The sequence below is a fragment of the Sorex araneus genome, chromosome 11 (assembly GCF_027595985.1).
Source record: "Sorex araneus isolate mSorAra2 chromosome 11, mSorAra2.pri, whole genome shotgun sequence".
Classification (NCBI taxonomy): Eukaryota; Metazoa; Chordata; class Mammalia; order Eulipotyphla; family Soricidae; genus Sorex; species Sorex araneus.
The window spans coordinates 29,387,429-29,399,611 of record NC_073312.1 but is presented as its reverse complement, the minus strand read 5'-3'; the positions used below and the strand labels follow the sequence as shown (position 1 = coordinate 29,399,611).

At 56.4% G+C, this 12,183-nt stretch overlaps 1 protein-coding gene across 1 annotated transcript in view; it reads right to left on the bottom strand.

The window, feature by feature from the left end:
- Positions 1-11,610, bottom strand: part of SLIT1 (slit guidance ligand 1) — a 149,721-nt gene extending 138,111 nt beyond the window's left edge. Inside the window, exon 1 of the mRNA XM_055118780.1 lies at positions 10,980-11,610. Coding sequence (XP_054974755.1) covers positions 10,980-11,179 — 200 coding nt within the window. The 5' untranslated portion in view covers positions 11,180-11,610. The remainder of the gene's footprint in view (positions 1-10,979) is intronic.
- Positions 11,611-12,183: the final 573 nt, after the last annotated feature.

Sequence of the window (12,183 nt, the reverse complement as noted above, 5' to 3'; positions counted from 1 at the left end):
GTGAGTGAGCATTGCCCCTCCACGCCTGGTGCAAAGCAGGGGCTCTGAACAGTGACTCCCCGACATCGCACTTCCGCTGCAGCTCCCCACCTCACTTCCCATCTCCCTTGAGTCCCTCCCTCAATTTTCTGGGACTGGCTCCCCTTCCCCACTGGGGGACCCCTCCACCTCCGCCCCCTGCCCTGCCAACCGCTCCCCTCAGCACGCGCAGCCTGGTTCTCTCCTCCCAAACCATCCCCACCACCTACTCCGTCTGGACCATCTGCCTCCCGCCTTCCCTTCTCGCAGGAAACCGGTCTGCCCGGTCTGCGGTGAGCCCCCAGCTCAGTGCCAGGCACTCTCCTGGGGCCTTGTCCGTCCGCAGCCAGGCTGGCGGCCCTCCAGAGTTACCCTCCTTCCCTTCTCCCAACTCCACGGGCGTTGGCTTTGCGCCCCAGCGGCTCCTCCGGGCCTGCCCACCTGCCCTGAGCCTGAGTCTTGGACGCGCTTCCTTCACCAGCAACCCTTGGGATGTTTCTCGCTCGAAGGGGGTCAGGGGACCTCCTGCGTCCACACTACCTGGGGAGCTTCTGCCAAAGCTGGGCTGAAGCGGCACTGCTCAAGAGCGACCTGGGCATCTGCACGCCGCACCCTCTTCTCACGAGCGTCTGCTTCCCACCGGGGCTTCTGTGCCAGTGCCCTGCGACCCATCCCGGGTGGTCCTCCTGCCCTTCTAAACCATTTACGGAGTAACCACACCTTGCAAGGTCAAATTCAGCCGGGTCAAAGCCAGCTGGATGCTTCTCCCTCCTGGAGCAGTGAACAGCCCCGGCTTGAGTCCATTCACAAGCTCCTGCTCCCAGCTCGTGCCCTTTGGGGCCCCCGACCCCCACTCCCGCCTGGTACCCTCTGCCTCTCTTCAGGCCACTTCTGCTCTGCTCTGCCGTGGCCTCCTGAAGTATAGATCCTGGCTGCTGCTGTCACAAACTGCCACGTTCTTAGGGCTCAAAACAACACACATGGGCTAGAGCGATAGCACAGCGGGTAGGGTGTTTGCCTTGCATGCGGCTGACCCGGGTTCGATTCCCCGCATCCCATATGGTCCCCCAAGCACTGCCAGGAGTAATTCCTGAGTGCAGAGCCAAGAGTAACCCAAAAAAGAAAAAAAATACACATTTATGATCTTACGGCTCTGGAGATCAGAAACCCAAAATCAGCCTCACTGGGCTGAGGGCGTGGTGCTGACTCCTGTTTGGAGGCTCCAGGAGAGAATCCCACCCCTGGCTTCCCCAGGGGCTGCCTGCCTTCTCTGATCCAGTCCCTTCCTCCCATCGCTTCTAGCTCTGCCTTCCCTTGTCCTGTCTCCTCTCCTGACTCTGACCCTCCCATTTACAGGGACCCCTGATGACTGATCACCTCATCGCCCCTCTCCAGATCCTTAACTCAATACATCTGCAAAGTCACTTTCACCCTGGAAGTTCATCAATTCACAGGCTTCGGGAATCTAGGATGTCAACATCTTTGGATACCCTTATTCAGCCCACCTCAATGACCATATTTTCTGAAAGCACAGAGCACTGTCATGAAATGACTTGACAAAAGTTATGTGCATGGGGCTGGAGCAATAGCACAGCGGGTAGGGCATTTGCCTTGCACGTAGCCGACCCGGGTTTGATTCCCAGCATCCCATATGGTCCCCTGAGCACTGCCAGGAGTAATTCCAGAGTGCATAAGCCAGGAGTAACCCCTGTGCATTGCCGGGTGTGACCCTCCAGAAAAAACTTATGTGCATGTTTTTAAATATCTCATAACATGCACATTCTCAAACCTTTCCTTTGTACCAAGTCATGGGGTTCCACGAGACACAGTCCGTGTCCTCAGAAACTCAAAACCCAAGGTACCCATCAAGAAAAACCATCCTCTTAAAAAGCAATAAAATCCTCTCCCCTACAGAAGAATTCCAATTAATAAATGTAGGAAGTATGAGGGAAAGAGAAAATCAAAATTGGATAATGATGGTTGCAGGCAAGATCCATTAATGAGTTGTTAAAATTAGCAGGTGAGAATGTGAGGACACAAAGGAAAGGATGTTGCCTCAAAGTATCTCCCCCCTCCCACCCCAATGTTTGTTAACTGCAAATGGAACAATGATGATGTGACTGAGGGGGCCTCTGGCAGCGCCCCTCTTCCCCAGGAGAGACTGGGGTCACCGTCACCAGCAAAGAGACCGTGCCACGTCAACCAGGATAAGTCTCAGAAGGATCCTCCCTCTGTGATGTCCCTGCTCCAAATGCAAAGCCTTTTCCACATAAGAAAAAAACAACAGACAAGCCCAAACTGGAACACATTCTTGAAAATAGCTTCCTAGTCCCAACTTTTCGAAGTGTCAAGGTCACAGAAAGCAAAGAAAGATCAAAGATACTGTCCGAGGCTAAAGAATGCCTCTCAGAGGGATTGGAGAGATAATACAGTGGGTAGGGCAGTTGCTTGGCACACAGGTTCAATCCCCAGCATCCCCTGAGCACCTTCAGGAGTGATTCCTGAGTACAGAACCAGAAGCAACCCCTGCACTATCACTCTAGCCACTTTTGAATTTCTTAAAAAAGCATAAAAATATAGTTGTCATAGGAAAGTCAAAGGCTCTGGTCACCATAGCCAACAGATGCCCCTACCACGGCCCATCGGTCTCTCTCCGTCTATCCCCCACCCTCTCCCGAGTCAGGCAATAGAATGTCTTCAAACTCCATTTCACACACGTATTCCTCTCAACTCCCCTGGGGCAAGTGCTGAAAGGGTTTTGTCAAAAGGAGCCGGGAGCACCTTGAACCACCCTGACCTCATGCACATCACGCTGAGCACAGAAATAATGTGGTGACAAATGATCGCCCAAAGTATGAAAGGATAATCCCGAGTCCCTACCATTCTGAACAGAAGCGCAGATGGGGGAAAATTCTAAGAGTCGAATGCCAACTCTAACACAGAGCAGAAACGATGGAGCTAGACAGTTCTCACCAAGGAGCGCCAAAACCAGTGGAAGAAAGTTCGAGGAGAAACAGAATGCTTACATTACCTCAAAGTATTTACTCAACAGCAACAACGGGGGAAATGTAACTGTCCAGCAGAGAACACTGGCAGGCAACTGCTCTCCAGTGATCAGAGCTAAAGCTCACCAACATTGCGAGAAATGGCATCGCTCATCTGCCAAAAAGCACATCACTAATTTAACCTTCCTGCTCCGAAAAGAGCTTACCCGGAGCAGACTCCTGAGAAAAGATCAGATGAAGCCAAATAGAGACATTAAACAGAATCATTGGCCTGTATCCTTCAAAATCACCGAGATCAAATGAAACACAGGTCAAGGAATTGGTTCAAATGAGAAATAGACAAAACTGGGATTAACTCAGTGGCTGAACCCATACTGCAATGTATGAGACTTCGGGTTTGACCCCAGGCACCACAACAAGTAAACAATTTAATAGTAAAGCAGATAAAAAAAAAAACTTTAGTGGCTGGGGAGAAGACTCAAAGGGCTTCATTTTTACATGTTTTGCACGTGGGAGCCTTGGGTTCCATTCCTGACTTCTCATGGTTCCCCAAGCACCATTGGGAGGAAGTCCTGAACACTAAATGAAACAGGAAGTAGCCCCTACCCCCCCCCCCCCACCCAGCACTTCAAGCAGCACTGGGTGTGATCCATAAACAAAAAGAAGAAAACAAGGTGAGATCATACAGGGAAAGCATGCGGCCAGTCCTGGTTTGATCCCCAGTGCCACAGGATCCCTTGAGCACTACTGGGAGAATCCCCCAAGCACAGAGTCAGGAAGCCCCCAAGCACCACCGGGTGTGGGAAAAAATTCTTCTTGAGCCAGAGAGTCAGCACACGGGCTAAGGCACGTGCCTTGCATGCAACTGGTCCCCGTTTGATCCCAGGCACCACATAAGGTCCCCGAGCACCACCAGGAGTGATCCCTGAGCACAAAGCATGAGTAAACCCTGAGCACAGCCATGTATGACCCAAACACCTGCCCCCTGACTCAAAAAAAGAAAAAAGAAAAAAAAAGAAAGAAAAAGGAAAAAAAAAGACTCAAAAAAGAAAAAAAAGTTTTTATTAAAAGATGTACACTGGGGCTGGAGGAATAGCACAGCGGGTAGGGCGTTTGCCTTGCACACAGCCGACCTGGGTTCGAATCTCAGCATCCCATATGGTCCCCTGAGCACTGCCAGGGGTGATTCCTGAGTGCAGAGCCAGGAGTAACCCCTGTGCATCGCGGGTGTGACCCAAAAAAAGCAAAAAAAAAAAGATGTACACTGATGACCCCTCAAGTCTCAGCCCCAGGACACGGCACCCCTCCCCCATCTAATCTGCTTGCTCAGAACCCAAAGATGTAACTGCTGCTGGGGCCATGCCTCCCTCTCCTCTCCAAATAAACGGCACCCGCCTCTGAGGGCCCCGGAAGTCCCTGGCTACGCCTCCACATCTAGATGCCTCCTTCCGGTGCAATCTTCAGGACCAGATCCCATCCCCCCTTGGGGGACCCCCCAGGGGGTGCCCTTACTCCAGCCACTCCACATGGAGTCTGGTGTTGAACTCACAGCTCTAGGGGGGTCCCACCATCACTGGCCTGAGAAAGAATTCGATTCTCGGTGGCTGCCAGAGCGCTCTGGGCTAGTCATGGCTCACGCCAGCCTAAGCTGCAGGCGGGGGCTGTCCCCAACACATCCTTTCTTCTGCAGACAATTTCCCACCCTACTCCCCCACCCCGGTCGCAAGCTCCCCACCTGCCCGAGGCACGAGTCCTCACCCTGAACCTTGCCCGCTACTGCACACATGGCAGGTGCCCACCAGCTGTTTGTCTGCCACAGGCCGGGTTCCAGAAAGTAGGGAAAGGGGGCCCCCCCGGGCTCAAAAGGAAGAGACAATTCTCTACTCCCCCCCCCTCCACCAGCACAGCCCAGCTCCCTGGCTGTGGCCCAAAGCCCGGCCGTCATCTGCTCTGGGTAATAAGTATTTGGATGGCGATAATTACAGCATTTGGGGAGAAAATCCCATTAAGCCAGAGCCCTGCCGAGCGGCTAATGCCGGCACAGAACTGGAGGCGGTAACTCCGCCAAGCGCCCCGTCTGCTCCCACTAATGCAGAGGCTCCCGCCCCCAAAGAGCTGCACCGCCCCTGCGGGCAGCCTGGGCCACCGCAGCCAGCCCCCTGGCATCAGAGAGGGGACACCAAGGGAGGGACAGGCCCAGCCCTCCCCTGGGCAGGCAGAGCAGTGCTGGCGCCCTGCAGAGGGAGAGGAGAGGAAGAAAAGAGCCCGAGTTCCTTGCGTGCCCCTGTGACTCTGATTCTGTCACCGTAACAATGCTAAGACTCTCCTCTCCCAGCACCTGCTGCGTGCCGGGCTGGTGTGGAGGGCTGGAGGTCCTGAATCCTCCCAGCTACCCTCAAAGGCAGGTCCTGTTCTGTGCAAGGAATGGGGGACTCTGGGAAGCCCCACTTCCCGCCAGAGCCCCCATGTCCCTCCTCATAAGATGTCATTCGGCTCGGTCCCTCCTGCAGAGCAGACCTCAGAGAGCCGGCCCCTTTCGGGATCTGTGTGATGCTGTTCGCAGAGCTCCAGGAAGATGTGAAGGAGAGAATGAACCTGCTGAAGGAGAGAATGGACCCGCTCACTTCAACCCCAGCACTGGTCCAAGGTCCCCCAAGCTGCCGAGAGGCAGAGGGAGGCTAAAAATACAGAATGGTGGGCCGCAGCGTCGCAGCTCCCACCGCCCACCACTCTGAGGCCCTGCCGGCACCGCCCGGTTCTCTGCTTCCAAATCCCCGGGCACAGAGGCAGACATGCCTGGGTCGGGCCCACAGATCTCTCCTGCCCCCATCTGAACCTCACATCTGAGCGTCCCGTGGGGCCGGGGAGATAGCACAGCGGGCATTTGCCTTGCACTTGGCTGACCCGGGTTCCATCCCCGGCACCCCCTATGGTCCCCTGAGCAATGCCAGGAGGAATTTCTGAGTGCAGAGCCAGAAGCAAGCCCTGAACACGATGGGGTGTGATCCAAAAACAAAACAAACCCACTCTTCCCAGTAGGGGAATGAGCATATCACCGGATGTTTGAATCCATGGTGCTGCTCACAGATAAGAGCATGAGGGGAGCCTGGCAAAGGCCTGGCAAGGTGGCAGGACTCGCCATCCCCAGAGGCCGAGGGGCAAAACACCAGCCATGTGCCAAGCCCACCACCAGCTCTCCGTATGCAACTGCTCATTTAACCCGCAACCCACAAAACCACCATTCCTTTTCACAGAGGGGAAACTGAGTCTTGGCACAGCTGAAGTGTGCAGATTGTAGCAGAGAGCCCCGCACACTTGCTAGTGGAGACTCGAGTGCCTATAGGAGGTGACTCCCCTTCCTCTAGGCAGATGCCTACAGCGGGAGACCTCAGCACCTGGCTCAGGCTCACAGCAGAGCCCAGGCCAGCCAGGCCCGGGTTAGACCCACTGCAGCCACCACCCCACCATTTATGCATGATCCGGAACCCCAACAGGCTCCCAGACCTGCCTGTGGGTGCCCTGGGTAATCTTCCTTGGGGGTGACCGACCAGCCCTGTTGAATGGGGCTCCAGAATCAGGTCTTTCTTGGCCAGAAGAAGGTGGGTCCCTCCCTGCCCCAGCCCAGGCCTCTGCAGCGAGTGATGGACACACCCTGGGGAGGCCAGGAGACCCACAGCGGGGGCCAGAGGACTACACCCCCTGTCCTGGATGAAGGCCTTCCTGAGGCCTGAGCCAGAGCCCCCAGCCTCAGTCTCCCCATCTTCACAGCCTGCACCCACACGCAGAGTCAGCAGAAGGGGGTAGAGGAGGTCAGAAGCAGGTGTCCACACACACACGACATGCAATCGTCCTCCTCCCGTACTTCAGTCCAAAAGATCATTTAATCTTTAAAAAAAGAAACAAGAAACAGAAAAAAAAGCAACCAACTGAAAGTCCAAGTCGTTGAATAGAAGAGAAACAATTATCAGTGGCCCTCGTGGGGCTCCCTGGGAGCCCGCGTCCCGCCAGGCCTCCCTCCCTCCCTCCGCACCCCACGCCTCCCTCTGTCTTTCAACGGTGGCCTTGCGGTGAATTATTTATCATCGCCGGCCCCCAGCCGCCCTCGCACAGCCTCAGCAGCTCTGGGGTCTGTGTAGCCTGGAGCCCTCCACCCCCAGCAAACCTACGACAGCTCCTTCCCCTTTGGGGGACAGGGTTATGGAACCTGGAGTTACGGAATCGAGAATCCCCGAGTTGCTGGCCTCCCGGGCCACCACGGAAACTGCCCAGAGGACAAAAGGCAAATGCACAGCTGTGGTCCATAAAAATTTCACAGCCTCGGAGGACGCGGGGTGGCAGGGCCCGAGCTGCTCGGCTCCCACAGTGATGAGTGTGAGCGTTTGCCACAGTTGCTCGGAGCTGCCCCGGGCTCTCCCCAAGGCCTCTTTCCAGGGTGTTCTTTTCCCCCTCCCATGGCTCTTTTGCACCCTGCCTGTTAAAAAGGCAGATGGTTCCCTCTGCTCTCTGCGCCCTTCCCCAGCCCCAGAAGCTTTCCCGTCAGCCAAGATCACGGGTCCCTCCCGCCCCGCACCACAGTCCATTCCTGGGTTCTGACCCTGAGCTTCCCCAAAGGAAAATTCCAGATGGAGAAAGGCCTTCTCGGCCCTCCCAGCCCTCCCAGCCTGGAATCTCCCCACACACACTGGACAACAGCATGGACACAGGCCCAGGATCTAGGCAGAGTCCAGGCACTCCTGCCCAGCGGCCGTGGGCTACTGCCCTCTCTCTCTCTCTCTCTCTCTCTCTCTCTCTCTCTCTCTCTCTCTCTCTCAAAATCCCACCCACGCTGGGCACCCAAGTGCCCTGATAAAATGGCTCTAGAAGTCCCTTAACCCCAATGTGCACCGTCCCTCTTAGCCTGGCCCTCTTGCATGAGCTTATGGTTTCATAATGCCTGTTCAGTCCTCTGGACCCTGCACCCCAAATGGCAGAAATGGGCTCCCCACGGGAGCCTCAATAGCCAGGCACATTCCTGCCTGCATAAACGCTTGCAAACTGAAGGATGAACCTGCTCTCCTGACCATCGAATCTGCACTTCCCCAAATCTGTCCACTGAGGAAACCGTTTAGAGGTCAAAATGGGGTGAAGCAAAGCAGTCATCATTCACTTACAAGGACGTTGTTTTGAGGTGTTTATTTTTTCATCATTCCCAACACACACACACACACACACACACAACCTACCAAAACATACCAAACAACACATCACACCTAAAATCACACTGTATGTTGTAAGAACAACATAAATCCTTATAAAGTGATCTAGGAAAGGAGCTTGATGGTGCCCCTCCCCTAATTTAAGGTGAGACTCCTGCTGAGTAACTGTTGCAAAACAAACAATTCTATTTGTGGTGTTTTTTTCTTTCACATTTTATTATAAAAGCAGGACTCCTAGGGCCAGAGAGATAGTAGAACCGGCAGGACACTTGATCGCACACAGCCAACCAGAGTTCAATCCTCAGCATCACATATAGTTTCCCAAGTCCTGCCAGGAGAGATCCCTAACCACAGAGCTAGGAGTAATCCCTGAGCACCACTGGTTGGGACTAAAAACCAAAATAAATAAATAAATTTTTAAAAAGGTGGAAATCCTGGGCCAGGGATGTGGTCAGCGATCAAGCATGTGTCTTGCAAGAATGAGACCTGGGTTTGATCCCCTCCTGGGATCCTGGTCTTCCAGAAGGGAAAAAGTGGAAATCCTTTTCAGGTTTCTTTTTGGGGGGAGGGGGAGGGGTAGCATTTCCCCTGTGGTGTTCAGGGGCCAAGGACCATCTTAGAAATATACATACCTGATGGCTCTATGCCCAGTGCTGGGGACCACCAGGGTTACAGCCAGCTGTGTTTCAGGGGGCAGGAGGTGCTGGGGACCCTAATGGGTCCCTTTGAGCTACCTCCTCACCCTAGATTACTTTTAGTTAGCAAAATCAGACCAATATCAGTCTTTCTGAACACAAAGACGGAGAACATAAGGCGGACTTTTGAAAAGCAGGGGATACCTGCAGTACTTTCCGACTGAGTATCAAGACAAACCAAATACTTCCTGTGCCCCTCTCAGCCCTTCCAAAAACCTGCATGACTTTATGTATCAACAGTCCCATTTTCCTGATAGAAAACATCAACAGCCCTGAAAAGTTAAGTAACTTACACAAAGTCACCCAGCTCGCTCCTTGAAAATGCAAAATTCATTCCAAGGGCCTCCGATTCATCCCCTCACACCAAGGGCATACGACCTAAAGGATTTATTAAAGTCACAACAGACACTCGAGAAACGAGAGATGGCACACGAGCCAAGATCCAAGAGCAAAGGAGAGGGGCTAATGCGTCTCCGACCTAGGCTGCTGCCAGGGTAACAGCGGTAGAAGTGCCCCAGTGGACATGGCAGAGAAACAGGGAGTTGGTCCAGGGGGAGCAGGTGTAAAGGGTGACCCTGCCACCCAGGGCCCCTCCGGACAGATTTCTGCCCCTTTATCCCTCTCCAGGTCCACCCAGGCTAAAACACAGGCTGCCCTAAGGAAACGGGGTTGGTGCACGGTCTCTCCACACCCCCATCTCTCTTCAGTCCCGCAACACACACACACACACACACACACACACACACACACATCCACACATCCCCGGCTAGATTGCATCTAGATTGCAAATTCTCTGAATCCTCCACGGGAATTTTTCAGACTCTGCCAAGAAGAGTCAGGGGCAAATGCATGCTCGCTAATTGCTGACCTTGGTGGAGAGTTTGATCAGTAGACAGCTCTCCCCAGGGTCAGAGTGCTGCCTCAGACCAGCCAGGAGGCATGAAAATGGCTCCAAAGTTGGAGAAACAGGCGAGTGCTTGCAGAGTGGCCCTGCAGCTGCCCAGAGGGGTGGGAAGAAGCGGGCAGGTTTCAGAGGGGCTGCCCACGCTTCCCCAGCTCCATCCTCTCCCGAGGCAGTCACCTCTGCATGCAGCACAAAGGCCCTGCATGCAGTCAAGGGCCCTCACACGGCCCTGGGTCCAGGGGCTGCCCTAGGCTCACCCCCCAGAGCACACGCTCCTCAGCAGAATCTGGGAAACAAACCACATGGGTCTGCAAACACGTGTGCATACATGCTTCATGCACACATGCTATACACACATGCTATAGACACACACATGCTACACACACTCACACAGGCCCTACAAGGCCCAGTGGGTCTAGGAAGGGCTCGGCTTCTTGTAGAAGTGAGAGAGAAAGGCAAAAGGGAAACAATATTTTTCTGACTTGCCCTGGAGGTCATTGACTTGGATCTCCTGTCTTTCTCTCCGAAGCCCCGACCATCCAGCCAGTCACTGGCTCTGGGCTCTAGTCCCATCTCCCATCTGCCTATGTCCAGAAGCGGAAGATAACCCCAAGTCCCAAACCTAGAGCCTTCCTGCCCCATTGTCTGCCAGGATTTGGAAGGGCTGCACGGAGGAGGCGGTACCAGTAGAGGACCAAGGTCTAACTCCTGCAAGGACAGAATTCTTCAGGGTTTGGGCCAGACAATGAATGGAAGAAGACTAGAAACTTCCTGCATCCCACCTGGCCCCCTCAAAGGCTGCAAAATCATAGCGTTCAAGCCACGGACACATGCACCCGGAGTTCTCCCACAGGCCCTACCTCCCTGCCAAACAGAGACACTGTGCCCAGCGAGTCTGGGTGTCCACCCGGAGGAATAAAGTGCCGGTGCACTGGGAGAAGGTTTGCAGCGCGGGCCAGGGGCAGGTGCGAGGCCCCAACTGGCAGCCTGGAGGGCCTCCAGTCGGGAACGCAAGCAGCCTCGGCTGGGGAAGGCCCTGAAGGGCCACCCGCCCACCTCTCGACTGCGAACTCCCGGTCCCCGAGGGTCTGGGGTCTGGTCCCCTGTGCCCACTCCCGGGTGGTGCGTGCGCTACCTCTGCGGGCGCGCGGGGCGTACTCACAGGCGCTCGGTGTTCCGGGGGATGTTCTTGGGGATGGCGCGGAGCCCCGCGCCGTGACAGTCCACCGTGGTGCCGGTGCAGGTGCAGAGGGCGGGGCACGCCGTGGCCCCCAGGCGCCACGCGGCGGTCCACAGCAGCAGCCAGAGCTGGGGTGAGCCGAGCGGCCCGGCCGAGGGTCCCCGCCGGGTGGTCAGCGCCATGGCGCCCTGTCCGCGTCCCGCAGGCCAGCCGGGCGGCGGCGGCCGCTTACCATGCCCGTGCGGGGCCGCTCCAGGTGCGCGCCCGCGGCCGAGCCCCCGGGCGGGCGGGGACGGGGACCTGCTGCGGGCCCGCGACGGCGCCCGTGTGTGTGTGTGTGCGTGTGTGTGTGTGCGTGTGTGTGTGCGTGTGTGTGTGTGTGTATGCGCGCGCGCGCGCGGAGGGCGGACGCGCGGGGCTCGGCTGCGCGCGGGGCTCTCGGCGGCTCCCTCGCGCCCTCCCTGCAGCTCCCGACTGAGCAGGAAAATGGGCCGGCCCCGCGCGCGCGCACACGCACACACAGGCTCGGCCGCACACTCACGCCCGCCCGGCACTCATCCATCCATCAATAGAGAGGCGCACAGCCGGGGCCAGACTCCTCCCCGCCGCCCCCGCCCCGCGCGCCGCCTCCCCTGCACCCGCCCGCCCGCCGCAGTTTCAAAGGTGAAGGCGCGCGCGGGCCGGGGCGGGGTTGGGGGGGTGGTGCCTGCGGGACAGCAGGGCTTCCACGCGACCTGCCGGGGGTCCCCCACCGTGCCCGCCCCCGCCAGCTCTGCACACGCGCGCGCACGCGGAGGATGCGCACACTTGCATGCACCCCACATCCGTAGACCCATCTGCTGCTCTAGAAGGGGGAGGAGGAGGATCTTATTTGGCCCATTGGATCACTCTGTGGGGGAGACACAGACTGGCCGGCGGAAAAGCCAGAACTGGCTCCAGGTCCCTAGTACACTAACTCTGTGGATTGGGGGGGGTGGGGGGGTGGAAGGGCACCCTCGTTACAGGTGGCATCTCCAGGCTGCCTACCTGACTTAGCCTGGGATCTCCGGGGGAGGGAAAGTGAGTACAATAGGGCTAAACCCGTTAGATTCTCCTCCACCCCTTCACCAGAACCCCCTCGACCCCCCCCCCAACCTTGAAACAAGCTGTGTCCAGAGTGTCCGTGACCCTGCCCTGGGCTTTGACA